Below are 25,744 nucleotides of genomic sequence, written 5' to 3'. Positions count from 1 at the left end.
ACAAAAATAGGTGAAAACAAATGCATTGTACATATAAGCAAGTCTTTATTAAAGAATATTTCTTCCTTTCTGCTGAAGATTCCTTTTTATTTTTTTCTCAAGTATTAAAATAGCTCATTTGCTTTTGCCTTTAAACAAATTAAGAGTGTTTTAAAAAGCATGGTTTCTACGGTTTTACATTCAGTTCAGTTCAGTCGCTCAGTCATGTCCGACTCTGCAACCCCATGGACTGCAGCACACCAGGCTTCCCTGTCCATCACCAACTCCCAGAGCTTACTCAAACTCATGTCCATCAAGTCGATGAGGCCATCCAGCCATCTCAACCTCTGTCATCCCCTTTCCTCCCGCCTTCAATCTTTCCCAGCATCAGGTTCTTTTCCAATGAGTCAGTTATGTGCTTCAGGTGGCCAAAGTATTGGGAGTTTCAGCTTCAGCATCAGTCCTGCAAGTGAATATTCGGGACTGATTTCCTTTAGGATGGATTGATTGGATCTCCTTGAGGTCCAAGGGACTCTCAAGAGTCTTCTCCAACACTACAGTTAAAAAGCATCAATTCTTCGGTGCTCAGCTTTCTTTATAGTCCAACTCTCACATCCATGGTTTTACATTAGGTAAGAGCAAATGAAATTACTACAAATTGTCCTACACAAAGGAGATGAAGTACCCAAATGATGCCAGTATGAATTTCTTGGTCTTTTTAAGGAACATATGGAAAGTTGAGAAAACCAAATTATCTTTGCTTATAAGTACTGTTTAAAGAAGAGATTGTATTTTTCAAGTTCATATAAGTGCTCATAGTTGTTCAACTGCTACATCATGTCCAACTCCTTACAACCCCATACTGTAGGCCGCCAGGCTTCTCTGTCCATGGGGTTCTCCTGGCAAGAATATTGGAGTGGGTTCCCATTTCTTTCTCCAGGGGTAATGCTCACAGTATGTATATTTAAATAAGAGTATATCAATGCAACTTTGTGTAGGTAAGCAATTTTAATTAAATTGTAGGACATTTAGTCTTACAGGGGCAGGGATTTTATTTGTTTGGAGCAGTGATGGGGCCTTGGCTTTTAACATTCTTTCTGACATTCTACTAGTTTTACAGTGGAAGGCAGTGAAATTTGACGTTTTGAATGAGGCAGGGTAGAGATGGAGTATAGGTTGGGAGGTGGTAGAAAATAAAGAAAGTGAACCTACAATTTGACTTCATGATTACTGATTTTTATTTTTACCGTTTCCTCAGTTGTTTTAGACATAAGTTGCTGATAAATCAATAACATGGAAATCCTCACTTTATACAATAAATGCTTGTCTTTTTAAAATTATTTTGATTTTCATTAGTGAATTCCATCACATACCTATAACAGTTCCTGACAATTAAGGTGCATAGTCAATAGCTGTTCACCCACATGGAAATAATCATAGCTAATCTATCACCATTGATATCATTTGCTGTATGCTAAGCACTGTAGTAACTATCTTCCATATACTAATTGATTGAATTGTGACAGAAATGTGATGAAGTAGGTTTTGTTATCTTCTTTCGACATGAGAAACTGAGTTACAGGAATAACTGGCCTGAGACCGCATTTCTCCCGGTAAGTCGGAAAGATATTTCTGACTGTAGAGTGACCCACCAAACCGTGCTGCCTCTCTGAAAGTAAAGTTCTAAGATATGAGAGGTGGCTGTTTATTTACATGTTCCTTTTGGAGAACCTGAGAGACTGATCTGAGAAGGAAGATCAAATTGGGGAGCATTTAGGTGATTCTGCAGAGGAGTGGGTGGAACTTGAGGAACAAGAAGCGATGTTGTTTTGAATAATTACTTTCCTCACTCAGGTCATGTAAGGTCTTGCAGGAAAGCCTCCCGCACTAGACTGAGTGAAAGATGTAGTTGTCATGATTACCGAGTGGGCTGAAGTGACAGAATAAATGACCTCACTGGAGCAGTGCCGCTCTCCAGGAGCCTGATGCACAGAAAACCAGGGGGAATTTTAGGGTAATTTGAACAATATTTGCAGAGGTGGCAGCACAACACTCTTTCTTCACAGCAGGCAGCAGTAGTGGGGGGTCTTTTTTAGGGCTCTGTTCTTATCACCTAAAACTTACAAAGCTTAACTGACTGCCAGGATAATTAACCCCCCTGTATACTGGAGCTTCTTTTAGCCCCACTTCCGATACATTAAGGAAAAGAAAGAAAATAATCATTTTCAGGTTGAGCAGCCTGGCCCTTGGACGCTGATACATGGCAAATTGCAGCCCAATAGGAAATGAAACCATATTCCTGAAGAACAATTTTGCAAGAAACCTATTATTTTCCCCCTTATTTTTGAGTGTATAAAATTGTAATATACTTTTTAGATTTTATTATTTACAAAGCCTCAAAATGTTGGTGGGGTTGATATTAGAATTGTGGTACATTGGCACCGAAAGAGATCCATTGCAACTAAACCAACCCTCTCATTTTATATTAATCATAACTGCCATACAAACCTAGGATGTATGAGGTTTGAATGGAATAATAAGCAAACTGTTCTGTACTTTCAGATTGCCTACTGATCGTAATGCTTGCTCAAGCCTTCCATCTAGGGTAACTAATTCAAACCCTTTTCACTTAAATGAAAATGCTCAAGGAGCTTTGTGGATCTCAAACACATGGCATGATTTTCACTGAATAGTTGCAAGAAATAAACAACCTCTATATCAATGAAAGGCTTATAGTGCTTTGGCTTGTCAACATGGGTCCACATCCATCATAAGAAAAAAATAACTTGACATTTGGTATTTTTAACAATAAAACCAAGCCATATGGCATGGAGACCATTACTCCTGAAAGATACTGAAGTCTTCTAAAGTATTACTGCATTAATCCAGATTACATACCAGCTGTGAAATTTATGGTCCATCCTTAATATGAAATATTATTCATCATTTAAAAGGAATGAATGAAATATATACATTAGCTCTCCATGTGATAAGAGGTATTTTTAAAATGTGATTTCATACAACCATTTGAATATGATGCTATGAACAGGAAGAAAAAAATGGAAGAATACATACCAGGTAGTTAAAATAAATGGCCTGGTTGAGAGTGTAAGTGGGGATGGGAGGATAGGAATAAATGTGCAGAGAAAGGGCAGCAAAGAGAAGAGAAAAGAAGAAAAATACTTCACCTTAAAACATATCAAATACACACTTCTAATTGCATATGTATATAGAAAATACATGTTTAAAAAGCACGCCACACTCCTCCAGACCCAAAAGAACATAATTGTAAACAAGGATATTATCCTTGCACTATATGAGTCTACAGCTATGAAAGAGTGGAATATGCTCTAGACTGAGAGGCAGAAACTTGGGTATGAATCCAATCACTTTGACTTCCTATTTGAGAGCATCTGAACAAGTTCCTCAGAGTTTCCATGGGGAAGCAGAAGGAGCCATAACTTTCAGTTTAAACGCTAAATTTGCAATTTCCTAGCTGTGTGACTGAGAGCTTTTCACACTGAAAAATGATGACAAAATTGCATATGTTACTGTATTAAATGAGATGTGCAGTTTAACAAATTGAAATCAAATTTCAGGAAAAAGTCCTTTCTTCTCCTTTCTATGGCATTTCTGAGTTAATTCTCTTATATCTGTAGTCTAAAACTTGAAGTTTTAAGTTTGAACACAGTGATGTCTTAACAACCCCTATTAAGTGCTATGTTATTCTGTACACCTTGCAAGTGCTATAGTTGTAGTGACTGGGGAAATTAATAAGAACTAAATTAATTAATCTGAAAGGCTTCATAATAGGGGTCTTGAATGATGGGTAGAGTTTGCATGGGTGAAGACATTTTAGGTAGCAGAAAAATCTGAACAACAGGTACTCTTTCTGGATCAATAATGAATCAATAATGTATGCACTCCTCAAAGATTTCATGCTGGAAAAATTAGAGAATAATCTCGATACATAGAAAAAGCTCATGTTTTATATCATTAAAAATGGATGTAATAACTTTAAGTATATGGAAAATTAAGAAGTACAGGGTTAATGTTTAACTTGGGGGGCACTGAATTAAAAAGGACTGAAAAAATGATGCCATCATCAAATGAGTATATATAGTTGGTTGGTTATGCCTAGCATGAAGATTGTAGAGTATTTGCTTATAGACTTTCTCATAGATTTTTTGTTATGCTGTGTGTAAATGTATTTTTCCTGATCACAGTGTAAGCAATCAACAGATCTTTTTAGTAAGGGGATTACAGTGTCTCTGGTATTGGAGAAGGAAATGGCAACCCACTCCAGTGTTCTTGCCTGGAGAACCCCAGGGACAGCAGAGCCTGGTGGGCTGCAGTCTATGGGGTCGCACAGAATCGGACACGACTGATGCGACTTAGCAGCAGCAGCAGTGTCTCTGGTTAATAGTAAGGTTTTACTCAGTCAGGGATATTATCTTATACTTCTTTGGTGTCCATTCATCTCATTGTTTGAAGCGCATCCTAAAGTACTAATTTGTTTGATTGAATCCCCTGAAATACTATAAACATTCTATCTCCATTTGCTCATGAAGAGTTTGCAAATTAATATTTATTAATGAATTTGTGATATGTTTTAGAGGTTGAAGAGATTGAAATCTCAAATCCTAGTATTTATTCCTCTCACCATCAAGTGAAAAAGTGGTGTGTGTGTGTGTGTGTCTTTAGCCGCTCAGTTGTGTCTGACTCTTTGCAACCCTTTGGACTGTAGCCTGCCAGGCTCCTCTGTCCATGGGATTTTTCAGGCAATACTGGAGTAGCTTGTCATTTCCTCCTCAGGAGATCTTCTAGACCCAGGGATCAAACCTGCACTGGGATCCCTGGGTGGATCCCATGCAGATTCTTTACCCACTGAGCCATCAGGGAACCCAAGTAATTAATACAGGAGAAATAATTGCCAAATGGAAAATGAAGCATTACTTAGTTGTTTGGCAAGCTTCTTACAAATTCCCAAAGATCTTCCCTGGAAAAACAGTTGAAGCTACACTGTGAACTTAGGCTATATCGGTAGCCTAATTCCTCTGCCTGTTCCACTTCACCAATTTGAGATTGCTGGGCCATTGTTTTTCACCTAATGACATTTAGAGATAGGCGTGGAGGGCTTTACCTGAGAAAGCTGGCCATCCAATGGGCTTCCAAAATAGGATAGCTAAAGCAAACCAGCCAAAGCCAGACAGTTTGGAGGGCCCAGACTCTCTTGTCCCATCAACCACGTGGTCACAAAACAGAAGAAAGCTGTACCATTGCTTCATGAAGCAAAAAAGAAAAGGTGCCTTAAAGGAAGAACAAAACTTGGTATAATAAATATCTTGAGCTTGGACCAAATAACTGCAATACAGTGTGACAGATGTTAAAATAGGTAAGTGGTGGATGAGTGATCAACACAGGTGGAAGTGATAAATTCCTTGTGTGAACCCAGAAAGGCCTCATAGAGAAAGACACATGAGAGGTAAGCAGATGTTTGTCAGAATAATGATGATAACAGGGAGGAAGCTCCAGAAATTTGGGATTTGGTAAACTATAGAAAGTCTTGAGAAAAACTGAAGAAACTCATAGGGCAAATGTGAAAACCAGGGAGGCAGTGTGTCTTTATCGCACAGACTTTGAGTGCTTTTAAAGTTTTTTTATGTTAATTAAGCATGTGGAGTGTGGGAATCTGGAGGCATGGGGGATGTCCACGACATGGGACAGTGTCGCTCTGGGATAACAGTGAGCCCTCTGACAGTGGGTCACCCTGGGTCCTGCTGGGCCTCAGGGGACAGGGCTTCACTGCAAGTCCAAAGTGTGTTGCCAGCAGTTGTGTGTACTGTTGTATGTCCTTTGTATGTCCTTTTGAATTCAGCATCTTAACACATTCCTGTCATCGTAATGTTCAAGTTTATATTTTTAAAAACTGAGCACAGTGAAAAACATTTTTGAATCATTTTTATTTTGGATTATAAAATCAGGGGGCAAATGCTATGAGGCATTTAATGCAATAAACATACATGTATACATGTGCACACACCCATTTAACAAAAAAAAGAGAGATCCTTTAGTTCAGTTCAGTTCAGTTCAGTTCAGTCGCTCAGTCCTGTCCGACTCTTTGCGACCTCATGAATCACAGCACGCCAGGCCTCCCTGTCCATCACCAACTCCCGGAGTTCACTCAAACTCACGTCCATCGAGTCAGTGATGCCATCCAGCCATCTCATCCTCTGTCGTCCCCTTCTCCTCCTGGCCCCAATCCCTCCCAGCATCAGAGTCTTTTCCAATGAGTCAACTCTTTGCATGAGGTGGCCAAAGTACTGGAGCTTCAGCTTTAGCATCATTCCTTCTAAAGAACACCCAGGGCTGATCTCCTTTAGAATGGACTGGTTGGATCTCCTTGCAGTCCAAGGAGAGATCCTTACTTATCTAATAAAAAGGTAAGTAAACAGATATGAAATCTCATGCTAAAGAACAGAGGCTTCATCCAGTAATGTCTATGACAGGGGTTATGAAAACAAGATACAGAACTTAAGGTTTTTCTAATGATATAAATACTTGCTTAGCTCTAAAGATGTCATCACATACATATTTCCATAATATTAGCTCCCTATAGTTGCTTTGAAAAAATTATGAAAATTATCAACAAACTTGTGACAAATTATCAACAAACTTGGTGGCTTAAAATCATATACATTTATTATTTTCTTTTTATTTGATTCACAAGCAGCACATTTATTCCTAGGATATAAACAAAAATAAACCCAATGTAGACCTTCACTTTTGTTTTCCTGTTTCATAGCCTCTCTGAATTATATCTGCTCTTCATTGATGATAATGTCCTCAGTAAATCAAGCACTTGTGACAATGGATGTTATTGAGTGGCATTTATTATTTTACAGTTCTGGAGATTAGAAGTTGGAACTGAGTTTCTCCAGGCTAAAATGAAGGTTCACCAGAGCTGCCTTCCTTCTGGAAGGTCTAGGGGAGAGTCCATGTTCTTGCCTTTTTCAGTTTATAGGCTGCCTGCCTGCATATTGTGGCTCCTGGACTGCTTCCATTTCCCAAGCCAGCAATGTGCGGCTGAGTACGTCTCATGTTGCATTGCTTCTGCCTCTATGTTTCGTTTATAAGGAACCTTGTAATTACATGGGGCCCACTTGGATAATCCAGGATAATTTCCTCATGCCAAGATTAGCTGATAGCTATTAGCTGGTTAATTCTTCTCTCCATGTAACCTAACATATTCATGTATTCTAAAGATTAGGATGGGAGCATTTTGGGAGGGCCATTATTCTGCCCACGACGCATAATTTGTATACACTGATAGAACTGATTACTTTTTCAGTATCCTATTCCAATAGCACTGTCTTATAGCGATAATTATAATGATAATAACAGGTTATAGGCTAACCATATAAGAGATCAAAAGATCAAATAAAAAGTTATTATCACAGATCTTCTAAAAATGTTTAAGACATTGGCAGGTAGCTTATCTTTCTTGAGAAATGACTCAGCCAAGCAGTAGAAGGATTCATTTAGATAACATTTTATTTGTTAGAGCAAGATTTGACAGACTTCATTTTAACAGATGGAGAAATTAAGTTAAATTCTCAACATTTGGTGTATTGGCATACTTTTACAGGTAAGTGCAGACCAATTACATATATTTTGAAATAAAATCCCTGCTTCTATATTTTAATTTGAAGATTGGAAGGTAGAAGACTTACATTTTAGGAGATATATTTTACTAGTGGAAAACTGTCAGAAAATATATTCTTTGTGGAAGTTTATACAGTCAGTTCTCAATGATCTCTTTGTTATAAATAACATTTTTAATGTGTACTTTTCTGAACAGAAAAAAATAGCAATTCACTTTATGAATACTTTCATATTTACAGTGCCCTTTTAAAAATAGTAAGTTAAAAGGGAATATTGCAATGTGAACCATAATATTTCTAAAATTAAAAAAAATAAAGAACTCAAATATATGAGTCTAATGAGATGCAGTATTTTTCACTGCACTGAAAGGTTATGGAATAGAGTACTTCAGGTTTATATACATAATTTTTACATTTACAGGCATGAACAATATATTCTGACACATTTATGTACTACTGAATAAGCATTTGAAGTCACAATCTGTGAAATAAGTATAGAAAGAGCATATACTTCATTCTAATATTAACATAAAAACAGAACAGAAATGTTTAGTTTTTCTTTTTGTGAAGTTTTGTGTTTTCTATTGGAATAGAAAATTGATGTAACAGGTACAAGTTGTTTCAGTAAAACTTTAAGTTCAGAACAACTCATGAAATTGTAAGATGTGCTTATTCAATTCTCATCTAGTTTACAAAACACCAAGTCTGCTCAAAATACATCTCATTGTTGTAACATTCACTCTCTTTCTACTGTTTCATATTCTACCCCTTCATTCTCTTATGTTTTACTTTCTGTAACAGAGCTCATTACCAAGGTGATAGAGGACTAGTTTCAAAGGCAACACGAGTCACAATAATATCAAGCCAGTGGGTTTCCTTCAGGACAGTCATACTTTTTTGTGTGTTAGAAAGAAAATCTTTCCTTCATTCTGGAAAACCAATTACTTCCAAATATCTGCAATACTATTTTTGACACAGCTAAGTAAATCATGTAGAAAAGCTTACTATAGTTATATGGTACATAATTTTATTTTGTATTATCTACAGTTCCTACACAGTAAACAGAAAAAATGGATTTAAAATATTTGATTATCTTGTAATTAGTAATTGGACAATTTGTTTGAATCATATTTATACATTGGCCATCCACAGCTAGGCATTTTTATTTCTGCATAACAATAACCATCTATAGTTCTGTTTACCTCAAACATCCGAAACAACAAGGGACATTTTTGAATAATCTATAATATTCTTCTTGGATCTAAAAAGAAGAAAAGAATAAAGTAAGAAATGTGAAACATAATTGCAACAATCACATCAATTTATTTTCAAATCACATTAAACTTATATTTGGTTTATAAATTATTGTTGCTTTCTGATTATGTCAGAATACACTCAAGTGAATGTAAGCTGTATTATTTATATTCCTACTGGCAAGTTTTTAAAAGCACATTTTGCTATGAACAACAGGTGTTCTGATTATTTCAATGCTAAGATGTACTGCATTTAGGCAATAAAGGCACAAGTCATAAATTTATGAAAATGAGAATTTTTATCAATTTGTTCACTGATGCTACATATCTATACTAGAAGGTTGACAAGAATAACAAATCATTTACCTTTCTAGATAAGATACACAAGAATAAGAAGATGAACATCCCCTGGAAAGCATTGCTGACGGTGAAGAGATAAGCTGTCACCACCGATGCATGCACAACATGGAGAACGCCAAAGATCCAGGTGGTGCCAAGGAGGAAGAGGAGGGCAAGAGCTCCTCGGGCACAGGACCTAGAAGAAATTTGCAATGCTCCAGCTGAGAAAGCTATGAAGACTTAACACATCCTCAAATCCCTTAAATTTTGTAGGAAGTTGGAATAACCCAGAAAGCTTTGGTAAAGACCAACAAGAATTTTGAAACTGATAAACTGTGCCATAGTTACATGGGACAGGCTAGGGTATACTAGTGCACTGTGGCTGAGACATGTGTCCAAATTCAAGGCAGCATTATTAAAATCTGGTAGTTTTTGAGAAATTTCCTTAATCTTAAAATATGCTCATCTGGTATACTATAGTGTGTATGCTTTGATTTCAAAATCAATGTTGCAGGAACTCCTGGAGCTAAGACATATAGCTGTTAGGAAGTAGTCTCCCTAAGAAACCTTGAAAAATATACCATGTGGATTTAGGTCAGCACATAGGCAGGACATCAAAGGAAGTTTCTGCTTTCCTTTTAGGCTCAGTAGAGAAGAACATGTAAGATATAAAACAACAATTTGGTGGGGAGAGGTTTCCAATACAGTTAATTCAAAGTAAATTCATGTTAGAATGCTGATTTCTTGAAAAAAACAAAACAAAACACAGGAACATACTCTCTTACATATTTTCAACTTACTGCCTCTGAGTTTTGGTAAAACATTCAATCCAGCTCACTGAGGATACTGCCTTGAAAATTAGGCAACTGACGCTTATTTTCTCATTCATTCTTAGTGCAATCATTCTTTACTGCAGAAGATATTTTTGCAGTGTACCACAGAAAATGAGTCACTTTCAACTTTATTAAATCCAGCAACTTACATGTTACTATGAATGGTGAGGAGTAAAAGTAATCAAACATTTGCTAAATTCTAACTATAAATCTTGTGCAAGATATTGAAACTACAGAAGTGTTCCCAAGCGACCCAAATGTCAGTTGTTTCTAATGTTCCCTACAGTACACTGCAGTTTTTCCTGAACAAACCACTTTCAAGATCTCAATAAATCAGTTTTCAAGGGCAGGAGGTGAGGAAAAATCATGGCAGCATGCAAACTAGGAATCACAAGAAAGAAACACAGTTACTAAGCTCTGAGAACTGCTTTGAGAAGATCTTAAGGCTGGCTTTTATCTTAAAATGTAGTCATTATCTTTTATTTTCCCAAAAGGGAGTATGTTCAGAAAAGATTACTGACCATTTGATCTGTGGTGATTACAGGCTTATTAAACATATTAAGTGCTATTTAGCAGTAACTATTTTAAATATGATGGGAGAAAATGTGAAAAAATAATTTAAAAACTGCCTTCCAAAAATCATTTGCACTTTAAGTTACTAAAGCTTTGAATTGCTAAAGAAAATACAATTGAAGAAATGCTTACCTTATGTTCTCATAGCAACTAACTTCTGGTTTCAACCCCGCAGTGTGACGAAAAACTTTGTATATGATAACTCCAAATGCCAAGAGATTAACCTGAGAAAATAATTTCAAGAGATAATTTTCATAACAAACTAGATACATATAAATAAAATAAACACGTGGCAAAGATATAAAATAAATAAAAACCAGCAAACCATGGCATTTTTATGTATATTAAGAAGTACAAATCCTCTGATAGACGTATGCAAACAAAGATGTGTTGATCTTTACAATACCACTGAAAATTGTCAGTACAAATCAGAGTAGTACAATTCACCAGATTGTATTAAGCACCTGTTCAAGAATTTCTTCAGATGTTACAATCATGTCTACAGATTGATGAATATCATCTTCTGCCAATAATATGGTTAATATACATATTAAGATAAATTTTGGTTTGAAAAACTTAATGAATGTTTGAGAAATCAAATTTTTGTTCATTAAATTGTGTGCTATTTCTTTGAAAAGTTTTAGTGATAACTCTGTCAATCCTTTGAAAATTTTAACTGGAAAAGAGAATTTGAAAGGAAATTAGAAAAAACACTCTCAAGTTCTATCACTATAAAAAGTTTGAAGAAACTTTGTTTTGTATGGTTCCTTTAGCAATCTCTTTTAATATTATGCTGAGATTTAATTTTCCTAAATTTAACCTCATAAACTTTCAAAATGAATGTTTCAATGAAATATATGTTTGTTTGAAGACATATACATTTTATTGATGAATATTTATATTCTATTATCTATATTCCCGAGTATTGGTTATACAGAATGCAGAGAATTTTTACCCCTTCTAAAATGACTTTATTATGAAAAATTTCCGTTTCTTTTTTTTCCTTTTCCTGTATTCTTGGCGATTTGTAAGCCATATTTACAGTGTCAGAGGATTAATTGAGGGATATATTTTATTTTCATTTATTTTTAAAATATAAATTTATTTATACTGGATGCTTGAGGGATATATTTTAAATGTATTTTTTTTTAACAAAAGCATACTAATAATGTGAAATATTAAAATTATAAAAATAATTTGTAGATCAATCTTCTATTGAATATACTTTATTAACCCAAACAGATTTTTCAAAAGCATTTTATAACAGCAGTAGCAAAGTGCAGTATTTTAATTTTTGGCTAATTGTTATACTAGTAAACATAGAAAAATTATGTGTTTTCTTCCATATTCTAAAAATTTTACATAGCTTTTGAAAATCATAGGGGTTTCCTCGAAGGCTCAGTGGTAAAGAATCCACCTGCAATGCAGGAGCCACAGGAAGATCTCCTGGAGGAGGAAATGGCAACCCACTCCAGCATTCTTGTCTGGAAAATCTCATGGACAGAGGAGGTGGCAGGGTACAGTCCAAAGGGCCAGAAAGAGTAGGACAAAACTGAGCAACTGAGCACAAACACAGCACTGAAAATGGTATTTATTAGTTACTGATTCAAAAGCAGTATAAAATAATAGATCAGATAATTTCATATTGTCATGTCTCCATGGAGAGGTTCTTGAGAGAAACTCTTAAGAGGAATATGGATCTAGTCCCTTCTCCTGCTTCCAAATATTTATTGCTTCCAATTATATGATTAATAAATTCTTATTAAGTAAGGAGCCCATGCAAATAAAAGAATTCAGCAATTTTAGAGGAGAGATAAAATATATTTAAATTGACTCAGTTGACAAGTTTCATGCTCTGTTACATGCTCAAACAATTAAATTGAATGACAATTTAATAATATTTAATTTCATAAATAGTCTTTGCTAAAGAGAGATGTTTAGTATTTTCTAGATTTCTATAGCTACAGCTTCTTTAAATAAATTTGGGAACAGTTGTATTTAATTTTATACACTTTTTAAAATAAGGAAAAGTATTAAAATTTGGTTAGTATAAATAATATACTCAAAACATTATTAGTTTGAAATCTTCAGAGAATTTTATGAGGTGTTTATATTGAACTTATCTCAACAAAAGAAGAGTTGTAAGAAAATAACATTAAATTTTAAAATGATTTTTCACCAATGAAAGGTAGTGGTTAACATTTATAATGTTTATTAGAGTTTCTTAAAATTCTAATTTTGATAAGACATATTTGGAAAACAGTTGCTCTTACAGTTTCTCACAAATGCATATGCATTTTGGATATGCTTTTACATCATATGCTAAAATAATGAAGAATAAAATGGAACATTCTCTATGGGTGATCTAGTTATGGAAAGTACATGTTTTCTACATAAAAGGGAAAATGTTTACGCATAAAATAGGTGCTACTATAGAAACAGGAGACTGATTTTTAGTCCACAAACATATTTTCCCAATTGTAAGATAAAACAGGTTAAAGCATTTTTATCAAAAAAAGTGTTATGGTTTTATGCAATGAAAACGATCAGAAATACATTGTATCATTCACATTTGATGACAAAACCAGTTGCTCAGTGGTAAAAAATCTGCCTGCCAATATAGGAGAAACCGGAGATGTAGCTTTAATCCCTGAGTTGGAAAGACTCCTTGTAGGAGGAAATGACAACCCACTCCAGTGTTCTGGCCTGGGAAATCCCATGGACAGAGGATCCTGGTGGGCTATAGTCCATGGGGTCTCCAAAGAGTAGGACATAACTTAGCGACTAATCAACAGTGAAAGTATATGGAGCATTTTATTTGCATGTATTTGAAACATCTTATAAAAGGTCCACTGAAACTCCAGTACTTTGGCCACCTCATGAGAAGAGCTGACTCATTGGAAAATACTCTGATGCTGGGAGGGATTGGGGGGAGAAGGAGAAGGGGAAGACAGAGGATGAGATGGCTGGATGGCATCACTGACTCGATGGATGTGAGTCTGAGTGAACTCCGGGAGTTGGTGATGGACAGGGAGGCCTGGCGTGTTGCGATTCACGGGGTCGCAAAGAGTCGGACACGACTGAGCGACTGAAATGAACTGAACTGAACTGAAGTGTCTGGAATAGTGGTGAGGGCTGGGTACATTTAGCATTTAAACCAGAACTTGATCAGAAATGAGGGAGAAAGGCATTTCATGATAGAAAATGGCATTTTAAAAAAGCCATGAGACTTAAAAGAGTCAAGAATGTGGTATGTCTTTAAGGAAAACAAAGGGAAGAGTAGCAGGAGGCAAGATAGAAAGAGATAAAGAGTACTTAGATTTTATCCTGAATGCAAAGGTTTTTTATTCTTTCACTCAAGAATCACTTATGCACTATAGTCCCTTTCCAAAAGAAACTTGCAGTGTAATAGGGGAGATGGCCAGTCAACAGGCGTGTACAATTCTATTCAGGAAGTGCCATGCAGTTGTTTGCAGAGTAGAGAAGGACAGGGATGACACTCTAATGCATGATTTCTAGGCCAGTCTTGAGTGGCCAAAGGAGTACAACACAGAGAAAATAAGTGATTTGTCTGGATCTCAGTCACTGGACCTATCTACGTCTACTTACTTGCTCAGACTCAGTGGATTCAAATAAGATCCTTAGGCTCTGACTTTTTCACTTGGAAATCCAATGGACATGATGAATTAAAATGTCAAAAATTAAACTACTATTCTCTTAAAGAATCTATTTTTGCTGTAAACTTTATCAACTTATATCTCATTTTTTAGCAGTAATCAAGTTTATTCATCAACAAACCTTTCATCTTTACCTTCAAAACATATTTGGAATATGACCACCGCATAATGTCTTTACATTTCCTTCTGGAAGAGGACACCGTCATGCCTCTACTGGGCTAAAGCTTCCTAATTGGTCTCTGCTTGTGTCCTTGCCTTCCTAGTCTTTTCTCGTTACAGTAGAAAGATTGACCTTTTAAAATGTACCTCAGATCATTTCTTTAGTCTGAACCCTCCCATAGGTTGCTATTTGAGTTAAACCTGAAAATCTCTCAACAAGGTCTGAAATTATATATTTCTTCCTTCAAATTCGACTTCTCTCTGCTTTGATCAGTTCACTCCACTCACATTGGGTTCTCTGTTCTTCCTCCAGCACACAAAGCATGCCTTCAGGTCACTATCCTTGCAGGACCCTTAGATATCCCCTTAGCTCATTACCTCACCACCTTTGTTTAACGCTACTTACCTACCTACAGACTCCCAGGGTAGCTTTGTGAAAAACTGAAACCCAAATGATAAAATCAAATCTGAGTTCAACTGCATGGAAATGCAGAGCATGATGGTATTTTTTACTGTTTTGGACAGTGCCAATTCTGTATGTTGACATGTTCTTCCCTGGCTTTCATCAGTAGGAAACTGACAAAAACTTTCCTTAACTAAACTATAGTCAAGTTTCTATGAGCCCTCTTCTCATTCAGGCCTTGACCCTGGGCCTCAGTGCCATTTTTGCAGTGTCTAGTTTTAGCAGGAATTCTGTTGAGTCAGCTTACAGAGGATTTCCCCCTCCCCCCTTGATATGTGATCACTTTCAACATTTAATCAAATTTTTCATCTCCCATCATTGATATCTGATCACCCTGGACTGCCATTCAGCAAGAAAGCTCTTAAAATAAGTTTAGCAAGAATTCTCCCTACATTTGATGTCTTAGTAATTTTCCATTCACAACCCCCACACATAACCTGTTCTCAGGCTATAAATCCCTGGTTGTTCTTATAGTATTCAGAGTTGTTCTTAATCCCTTCTATATTGATAGTTTTGACACCTATCACAATAGTACTGAATGAAGTCTTACCATTTTAACAAGTGTCAGAATATCTTTTTCCTTGACAAAACTAAAGCCAAATCCAAGGTCATCTTATAATTTTCAGCAAATTTGGGATAACTGGAAAAACCTACATTTATTCCTTTTACACTGCCTCATTCTCTTTTTATTCATAAATACATAAGCTACTTTAAATTCTTTTTCTAATAGAGTTAAGAATTAGTATCACCTAAAGGCACATGCAATGGCAACCCACTCCAGTGCTCTTGCCTGGAAAATTCCATGGGCAGAGGAGCCTGGTGGGCTGCAGTCCATAGGGTCGTTAAGAGTCGGACACGACTGAGCGACTTCACTTTCACTTTTCACTTTCATGCATTGGAGAAGGAAATGGCAACCCACTCCAGTGTTCTTGCCTGGAGACTCCCAGGGGCGGGGGAGCCTGGTGGGCTGCTGTCTATGGGGTCACACAGAGTTGGACACGACGACTTAGCAGCAGCTAAGGCACATGACTTCATTTACTAAGAGGTGGAAATTAAGTTGAAACTCTGTGCATGTTTACATGGTCCTGAAAGTATCTTCTAGGAGGGAATATTTTGTTAAATAAGCATGAACCGTGCGAGATGTGATAAAAACAATACTCAGAACAAGATTATATAGAACTAAAAAAAAAAAAAATTTCTAATAACAAGAAATAGTTTGCAATTATTCCAGACGTAATTATTTTGAAAATTTATAGAGAAACATAGATTAAATAATTGGAAAGATACTATTAACACTGTCAATAATAACAAACTTGAATGCTTCAGTAAAGCTTTAAAATATAATGTGTTGTTCTTAGTCGCTCAGTTGTGTCTGACTCTTTGCAACCCCATGGATTGTAGCCTTCCAGGCTCCTCTGTTCATGGGGATTCTCCAGGCAAGGATACTGGAGTGGGTTTCCATGCCCTCCTTCAGGGTATCTTTTCAACTCAGGGATGGAACCCAGGTCTCCCGCATTGCAGGCAGATTCTTTACCATCTGAGCCACCAGGCAAGTCTTTAAAAATATAATGGAAACAATTACTATTAACTTTAATTAGGAAAATAGACCCTTTAAAATGATTCACACTTTTGCTCATTACTGTTTACCTATGTGTGCTGATTTTAAGAGCTGTTGTTCCTTTATTATTTATCTCTAATGCTAGCATCACAAAAGCAAAGGGGCTAATTAATGACTTGCAAATTAACAGTCATTCATTATCATTTCTGTCTCAATTTTTAAAATACAGTTTTACCTTATCAACCAGGAGTCCACAATACTTTTCTAGGAATAAACAAAACAAGCACACTACATGGTAAATATAAGAACTCTGAAATTCACTGCTATACTTTAGAATACAGAGTACAGAAAAGAATAAAAATAGCTGTGGAAAAAAATCTTTCAAAATAATTTCCTTTGCTTCATCTTAAGTGATATTTATCTATACAGATATCTGTTTCTTCAGTTTATTGACACATGCAATTAATTTAAAGTTTGGCACACATACTCTGATGTTTGACAGAAAGCATTAAATTTTTTTAAGTGGGTTAGGTTTTTTTTTTTTTTTAACTAGAAATTTAAATAGATGCATTAGTGAGAGAGCAGCTGCTAATTCTTAAAGATTAAGGCTAACAGGGTACATTCAACCCAAGAGCTTCAAACTCAGACTTCAAAATTAAGCATTCCAATCAGTCATTTTTTCTCTTTCTTAGTCTTTTTCTCAATAATTGATGAAGCCATCTATATGCTGATGTCAGATCTCACCAGAAAAAATGAGAAAATTTCTCTTACAGCACTTTTAGTCCCATGCTTTAATTTTTCACATATATCAAATGTGATCTGGTTCATTTAAGAATGTGTCATGATCACAACCATAATATCCTTTCAGATAGTTTTATTACCTTTAAATTAACTGGACTAGAACAAAACTGCTTCTGCTATGGACGAAAGGTGCTTTTTACTGGCTTACCAAGAGGCTATAAAAAAAGAAGACCCATTCTCAATCCTTAGACCACTGCAGAGCTGGCTAAGTAGTTCTTAATTTAAGCTTTAAAATGAAAAGATAATCTATTAATACAAAAAATCTATTAGCTAGATTGGAATTAAGTGCTGAGAGTTTGATTTTCTGATTTTCTTTAAAAAAAAAATTTGGAATTGCTCTTTTACATGTCTTGCAGGGGGGTGGGTTAGTTGCTAATTCATGTCCGACTCTTGCGACCCCATGGACTGTAGCCTGTCAGGCTCCTCTGTCCATGGGATTCTCTAGGCAAGAATACTGGAGTGGGTTGCCATTTCCTTCTACAGGGTATCCTCCTGACCCAGGAATCAAATCCAGGTCTCTGGGATTGCAGGCAGATTCTTTACCGACTGAGCTACAAGGAAGCTCATGCCTTAATTACATGCCTTAGTTACAGGATATTCCCATAGTACTGGGTTATGTGATAAGTGGAATAATATGCCCCTCCAAAGAAATGTCTACACCCTAACATCTGGAACCCTGTGAGTACAGCAAAGGGGATTTTACAGATAGAATTAAGGTTATAGACTTTAGGATAAGAAAGTTATCCTGGATCAAAAAGGGCTCCATGTCAACATGTGAGCCCTTAACCAAAGAGGAAGGCAAAAGAGATCCAGCAGAGAGATGCTGCAGAAGGCAGGAGAGATGGGGCAGAAGTGAAGGTCAGAAAGCAGAGAAGACCAAGTGGGCCATGAGGCAGGAAATGTGGGAGCCTCCACAAATGGAGTCTGCTGCTGCTGCTGTTGCTTCAGTCGTGTCTGATTCTGTGTGACCCCATAAACGGAAGCCCACCAGGCTCCCCTGCCCCTGGGATTCTCCAGGCAAGAACACTGGAGTGGGTTGCCATTTCCTTCTCCAATGCATGAAAGTGAAAAGTGAAAGTGAAGTCGCTCAGTTGTGTCTGACTCTTTTTGACCCCATGGACTGCAGCCTACCAGGCTCCTCCGTCCATGGGATTTTCCAGGCAAGTCTTTGTGACCCCATGGACTGCAGCCTACCAGGCTCCTCCGTCCATGGGATTTTCCAGGCAAGAGACTGGAGTGGGTTGCCACTGCCTTCTCCGAAATGAAGTCTGACATCTGTCCAAAAGTCAGCAAAGAAATCAAATTGCTTGAAACTGAATTTGGCCAACAATCTGAATAAGCACAGAAATAAATTCTCCCCTAAAGTTTCCAGGATGGCTTTTGTGTTGTTTTTAGCCCAGTGAGTCTCTGAGCAGAGGAGTCAGTTAAGCCTCTCTGTTTGCAGACCTCTGACCTCCCCTACTGTGAACTCACAGATTTGTGGCCAAGAAGTTTGTAATAATTTGTTATTACAGCATCAGTAAAACACCCTGTGTTAGTTTACTATCACTGATTAAATCCCACATAGTTACAGTATTTATTTTTAAAATAAAAATTTTAAATCCAGCTTAAAACAAATGCTAATGTATCAATAACTCATATTTATTATTGATGTTCTAGATATTTTGTGGGTAGTCAATTTTATGAAAACATTTATTATTTGTGAAATCTGTTTCTGTGTTTCCTAAAGTAAAAAGATCAAGCCAAGTTATAACTTGTAAATTGCTTCCTTTTCAGCAAATCATAAATGCAGTCTATACTTTCAAGTACTTGTCAAATTTTCTTCATTATAACATTAATACCTACCTTTATAGGTCTTTCTCATAGTGTTGCCAGATTAGTAAATAAAAATATACGATGCCAGTTAAATCTGAATTTCAGAAAAATGACAATGTAACTTTTTAGTTTAGGTGTATTCCATACAACATTGAGAACATACTTAAAAAATAATTTGTTGTTTATCTGAAAGTCAAAGCACATGAGCATTCTGTGGTTTGTATGACAATTCTCATTTCATAGCTTCCAAATTATTCTCTCATCTGATCTTTTTTATAATCTGAGGACACTGACTTCATAGTAGAAAACCCCAAGGACATTATCCTTTCAATGAAGGTTGATCTATAATTGTTTGAAAAGAGATCTCAAAGGAGGAGGGGGTGAATTTTCAGATAATGCAACCACTGTGGAACCTGAACATGTGTGAATGTACTGAGACTGATAAAATACCCTGATAAAATTACATTGTCATTTTTCTGAAATTCAAATTTAACTGGAATCCTATTTTTATTTACTAATCTGGCAACACTATGAGAAAGACCTGAAGGCATATAGCGGCTGAAAGCACATTTAAAAGGTTTGAGCCCAGTAAAGAATACACGCAGGCTTGGCAGAACTCCCTCTGGAAATCCCAAGATCTGCGTGATGAAGCTGTGCCAGGAAGCAATTGATTGGGTTGAGTTCAGTTCAGTTCAGTCGCTCAGTCGTATCCGACTCTTTGCAACCCCATGAATTGCAGCACGCACCAGTTAAACACCTTTTGCTAATAAAATAATAGTCGTAAGACAAGCTGAACCCTGGGACCTTTAGTGCAGTGCAGCAATGTATGCACCTGAACACACCCCTCCTCAAGCAACAAAATACAAAGAAACTATGTGGGACTAAAATTAAGTGTGGCTGATTCTGGACAAAAGATACAGAGAGACCAATAAACTCAACTATCACTTTTGAAGAACCTGGAGCCAAAGCAGGGCTCAGGAGCAAAAGCAGGGTACTGCACATGCCCCCTGCACACAACACCACCTAAGTGGTGGGCAAGCCACCTAAGCTATCCTTGTGGCCTGACCCCTGAACACATCCCTACCCTCACCCCATTTATGGAACAAGTTCATCCTCTCAGGGAGCAAGCGGGCAAGGACACCTGTTGTTTGTTCTCGCCACCCCCCGACACCCTGCTGCAGCAGGGTCTCCAATAAAGCTTTGTTTGAATTTCTTGTCTGGTCTGTGATCAATTTCTACTGATTAAGGAGGTCAAGAACCCTGGTCAGTAATAGTTAGAAATGAAATTTTCAAAGTTTAGATGATAAATTGGATTAGTATAAACTTAGAGGAAACACAGAAATTGTGATGCCACTGAGTTTGTTGATCTTTTATTAGAACTGTGGAGTGGGCTAACTTTCCCCCTACATTAGCTTCATGATACTGCTAGGAGACATTTCTTTCCCAGTATCACAAGCCTCATCTTTTTAAAATATTCCCTAGGCTCAGTATTGAGCAGCTTTGGGAATATCTAGAATGTTCTCTCCTGAGGCTAACGCCTGGCACATGAGAGAGCAAACTATGGAGAAATGGGAGTGCAGTTTATAACTATAGGAAAAGAATATTCAGCAATCTGAAATATACTGAAACATCTGCAAGAATCTGAAAATACAGTGTATTTAAGTAGGTTTTAAATATCCAAAGAGGAGAGTATCCCTCATAGATTATTCTGGGATATTAACAGTGTATTAATGGACATGAACTTGAGCAAACTCCAGGAGATAGCAGAGGACAGGGAAGCCAGTCAGCCCTGCTGAAGTTCATAGGGTCGCAAAGAGTCGGACATGACTTAGCAATTGAACAACATTAACAATATTCCTGATACTTGACAATCTCTTAAGGTTTACGCTTTAAAACACAGCAATACTCTCCCAACAGGCCTTTACTTCTTGGGTATACAACTGGATGAATTGTTCTACCATTTTTCATATACTCAATATCTAAAACAGAGACTCAAATCGTTAAAAAAAAATACTAATATTTATTGAGTGTTTTCTATGTGCCAGACACACTATTCTCAGCCTTCTTTATTTATTCATTTATTTAACCCTCACATGAACTTTATAGGATAAGTATTTATTTTTCTTAATATTATCATTACAGAGAGTCCCTCATTTTTGATTTAGGATTTCCTGACTTTACAGTGGTGGGAAAGTGATATGCATTCAGTAGAAACTGTATTTCAAATTTTGAATTTTGATTTTTCCCAGTCTTGTTATATGTGGTATGGTACTCTCTTGATGCTGGGTGTGGGGCAGCGAGCCTCAGCTCCCAGTCAGCCCCATGGTCGCCAGGGTAAACAACCAGGACACTGACAAATATCTGTACCCATACAACCACTCAGTTTTTCTCTTTCAGTATTTAAGAAATTACATGAGATATTCAATACTTTCTTACACAACAGGCTTTGTGTTAAAAGATTTGCTCAACTTTAGGCTAACATAATAGTTCTGAGCATGTTTAAGGTAGGCTAGGCTTAGCTATGATGTTCGTAAAGTTAGCCTTTCTACATGTATCTAATACATGGGGTTTATTTTTATTTTTTTAAATTTTTATTTTTACTTTATTTTACTTTACAATACTGTATTGGTTTTGCCATACATTGACGTGAATCCACCACGGGTGTACATGCGTTTAGTCGAGCCATAACCCCACTGTAAGTTGAGTAAGATCTGTATCATTACATGTATTTCACATTTATGGCAACAGAAGCATAGGGAAGTTAAATAACTGGCTCAAAGTGAAACAGGATGTAACAGAGTCAAGATTCATATCTAGTAGACAAATTCTACAGTTAATGCTCCTAACAACTCTGCAAAACTACCAAACTATAGATGAAGGATAAAGAGAAGTTAAACTGACATCTAAAAGTTCAAGAATTTAACTGTTCAGATGTTTATTTATTTTTGGCTGCTAACAGTAACTTTATTTCAGAAATGGTTAAAAGTGGAAAACATTAATGAGTAGCGATTTGGTTAGCTATTTGACATTGGTATTCATTGAACTTAGTCAGTCACCAGTGACACTGAAAACGATGTAGTGTTTTACGGCAATGAACCCCTAAAGGAGACACATGCGTTCTTGATCTCTGCGGTCAAGTTTTTCCTGTGCTGCTGAACAATAGAGCTCTATATCCTTTAGAGTTCAAGTGTGGTTACTGGGTTCATGTCAGTGGTCTTATGTGGAATATAAAAATAATTTATTACTACACAGGAAGAACACATTAGAGTTCTTACTGATATTTTTCCAAGGAAAAATTGAAGTTTACTACTTAAAATATAGAGGACACTGGTGCCATCACTTTTCTACATCACTTATTCACACGTCAAATGAAAGCCGTTTGGAAAAAAATTAAAAAAAATATATATATATATATATATATATATATATATATATATATATATATACAAGCCATTTGGAGAGACAAGGGACTGTTACTAAAGATAGAGAAGTCCTCCCCTCCTCCCCCAACCCTTTGTTATCTTTGAGCCTCTTGCAGGGTACAGTATGTGAGCCTGCCAGGTGGCTTTCCAGATCATATCACATAGTTTAATAAAGTAGCCCTGCCAAGTGGCTCCATGGTAAAGAATCTAACTGCCAATGCAGGAGACCCAAGAGATGCAGATTGGATTCCTGGGTTGGGAAGGTACCCTGGAGAAGGAAATAGCAACCTGCTCCAGTATTCTTGCCTGGACAATTTCCTGGATAGGGAAGTCTGGCAGGCTAGCATCCATGGGGTCACAAAGAGGCCAACACGACTGAGCACAGCAATAAATGAAAAAGTAAGACCTAAAGTCTCCAAGTGTACTTTGGATTAAACTTAATACTGATAAGTATACATGAAGAAGAAAGTGACACAACTGACTTTTCTTCCTATTCCTACACTGAGTTATCTGCCATACAAGCTGCAAGTCCTCATAAATCGGTCAAGTTAAAATCCACAAATAGATTCAAATTCCAGTTCTCGCTTTTATTTATTTCCTTGTATTGCACTTTCCTTGTCTGTAAAATATGGATAATATTAGTACTTATTTCACAGGGTTTTTGCATGTATTAAATTACATAATAAAGTACTTGGAATAATGTTCAATGTAAATGTTCCAAACAAACATCAATTATCACTAACAGTTATTAAATCATATGGCAAGACGTTCTTTCAAATTGTCTCAAATATTTGAAGTGTCTAACAATAAATAGAGTGTGTATTTATTAACAATTGGATAGACATTATTTTGTGTCATAGACTCACTGGACCTGTAAATAGCACCTTAAAATTTCAGAACTTATATCTGTTGGTCTTTATTTTAGGCAATACCTATTCAATGTAAAATATAGATCTTTTTTTCCACTTTCAGGATTTTCCTCTAAAATAATATCAGCAAAATAAATACTTGGATAAGTTTAATTCAACAATAATTCTTTATTGTTCATCTAAACAATTTCTCATTTTTATTAAAACTTCTCTAGGGTAGAATTGAAATTTCAGGGTCAAAAATCTAACTATCTTTAAAATTTTTATAGAAAAGGAAAGAGAAACTGTATTTCAAAGAACAATAAATATAAATAATTATTAGATATATTAATATAAGGAGAATATTCTTAATAAATCTAATATGATATTCTGGGGTATTTTATGGGAGAGGCTAGTTATCTTTTCTTACATTGCTCTAACACAGAAGAGGGATAAGCAAACTTTTTCTGTCAAAGGCCAGACAGTAAATAGTTTAAATTTGAGGACCATATGGTCTCTATCACAGCTACTCAATTCTCCATACCATTAAAACAGCCTTAGACAATATGCAAACAAATGAATGTGTCTATATTGCAAAAAATCTTTATTTATTAAAACATGCTGTGACTACTGTGGGCATCGCTGGTGGCTCAGATGGTAAGGAACCTGCCTGCAATTCGAAAGACCTGGGTTCCACCCCTAGGTTGGAAAGATCCCCTGGAGGAGGGCATGGCAACCCGCTCCAGTATTCTTGCCTGGAGAATCCCCATTGACGGAGGAGTCTGCTGGGCTACAGTCCATGCGGTCACAAAGAGTCGAACACGACTGAGCAACTAAGCACAGTGGTTTAGAATAAGATCCATAAAGGTAAAGACTTTTTAATATTTTAGTCACTGATGTATTCCCGAGGCATAGTACAAAGTCTGACATATATTAATAAAAGATGCTTAACAAACATTTGTTGAATGACTAAGAGGATGAAGGGTGGTATATCCCAATCTCAGGTACCCTGAATGGTTTATGTAAAGGAACATCAACTATTAAATTGACTAAACATTCTTAAATCTAAATTTTGCTTCATCTCACATTCTGGCAATTTTGACAAAACAATATCATTCTAAATCTATTGTCTGTGGGTAGAAATACCAATGGAAACTGAAATAGTTTGCAAAATGAAACGACTCTCTAGGAATAATTTTGAGAAAAGCCATAAGAATGAAGTTTCACCTCCTTTATTTTATGAATGGACGCCTCAGGATATATGCAACATTTTGCATCTAATAGAAACCACAGACTCATGGACTTTATGATATGTATTCATTAATCAGACTTGGGCACACAAGCAGGCCACACAAAAGTCTTAATCAACAAGTGGGCAAAATACTGCCTCATTAGGAAAACATCTTCCCATATCCCCTGAGGTAATAGTTAAATAATTGCTCTATTTTATTATGGCTAAAATCCCACAGCAATATATAATCATAAATTTAAAAAATATTTGCACTTCATATTTCCACTAGGAATATTTTAATAGCTAGATTTTAATGTTTAAGAGAATAATTTACTAGCCTCCAAACAGAATTAAAAGGTGAAGAGAGCTAGAAATTTATAAACATGAACGATAAAGTGATCTCTGTGGGTGTAAGTGAATTTCAAGAGCTTATTTTTATGGTTGGTTTCAACTGTAGATGTTTATAAGCCGTAGAAAGATGCTAGAAAGGGAACAAAGGTGAAGGAGGAAAACTATATGTGGAGTATTTACAACAATTATTCGCTTTAATGTGACAATGAAAACTGAGTAATGAAATTTCTTTTGTTAAGATATAAGCAAGGAAAAATGTTATTTGTATGTATTTGCTGTATAAAATGAGGATAGAGGTTATTAACAGTTAAATTATACAAACATAAAATCATTCAATTGTTAATTAGCATTTAAGATAGAACTTGAACAATTAAATTAAAAGATATTGCTAAGGTTATCACAAATATAAAAGGTAAAAAGAGAAGGACATAAGATTGTCCCCCAAATTATTGATACTTTTCCAAAATTTTAAAGAATTTTAAAAATCATTTTAATATCTTTTTTTTCTTTTTATACTAACTCTGTCTATAGAGCTGGCATCATCATCCTTATGTACATATTAGAAATCCAGGGCATAAAGAGGACACCAAATATGTGCTTTTACTAATTATACTGCTTTGAAAAACTCTGACATTATTTGGCTAGGAACTCTGTGGCTCAGAGGTTAAAGCGTCTCCTCAGTGAAGGAGGCCTGGGTTTGATCCCTGGGTCAGGAAGATCCCCTGGAGAAGGAAATGGCAACCCACTCCAGTATTCTTGCCTGAAGAATCCCATGGAC

The 25,744-nt window shown here is 36.2% G+C and overlaps 1 protein-coding gene across 2 annotated transcripts in view; it reads right to left on the bottom strand.

Annotated features, from left to right (window-relative positions):
* Positions 1–5,980: 5,980 nt before the first annotated feature.
* Positions 5,981–25,744, bottom strand: part of ADGRL4 (adhesion G protein-coupled receptor L4) — a 138,596-nt gene continuing 118,832 nt past the window's right edge. The window contains exons 13-16 of one of the 2 annotated variants that reach the window (XM_068963952.1): positions 10,774–10,865; positions 9,263–9,431; positions 8,846–8,904; positions 5,981–6,411 (exon numbers count right to left, since the gene is read on the bottom strand). In XM_068963952.1, the coding sequence (XP_068820053.1) occupies positions 6,408–6,411; positions 8,846–8,904; positions 9,263–9,431; positions 10,774–10,865 (324 nt within the window). In that variant the 3' untranslated portion in view covers positions 5,981–6,407. Of the gene's footprint in view, positions 8,905–9,262; positions 9,432–10,773; positions 10,866–25,744 lie in introns of both variants that reach the window. The other variant, XM_068963951.1, reaches the window with a different exon arrangement.

The sequence above is a fragment of the Capricornis sumatraensis genome, chromosome 2 (assembly GCF_032405125.1).
Source record: "Capricornis sumatraensis isolate serow.1 chromosome 2, serow.2, whole genome shotgun sequence".
NCBI lineage: Eukaryota > Metazoa > Chordata > Mammalia > Artiodactyla > Bovidae > Capricornis > Capricornis sumatraensis.
This window is presented reverse-complemented; position numbering and strand designations above follow the sequence as displayed.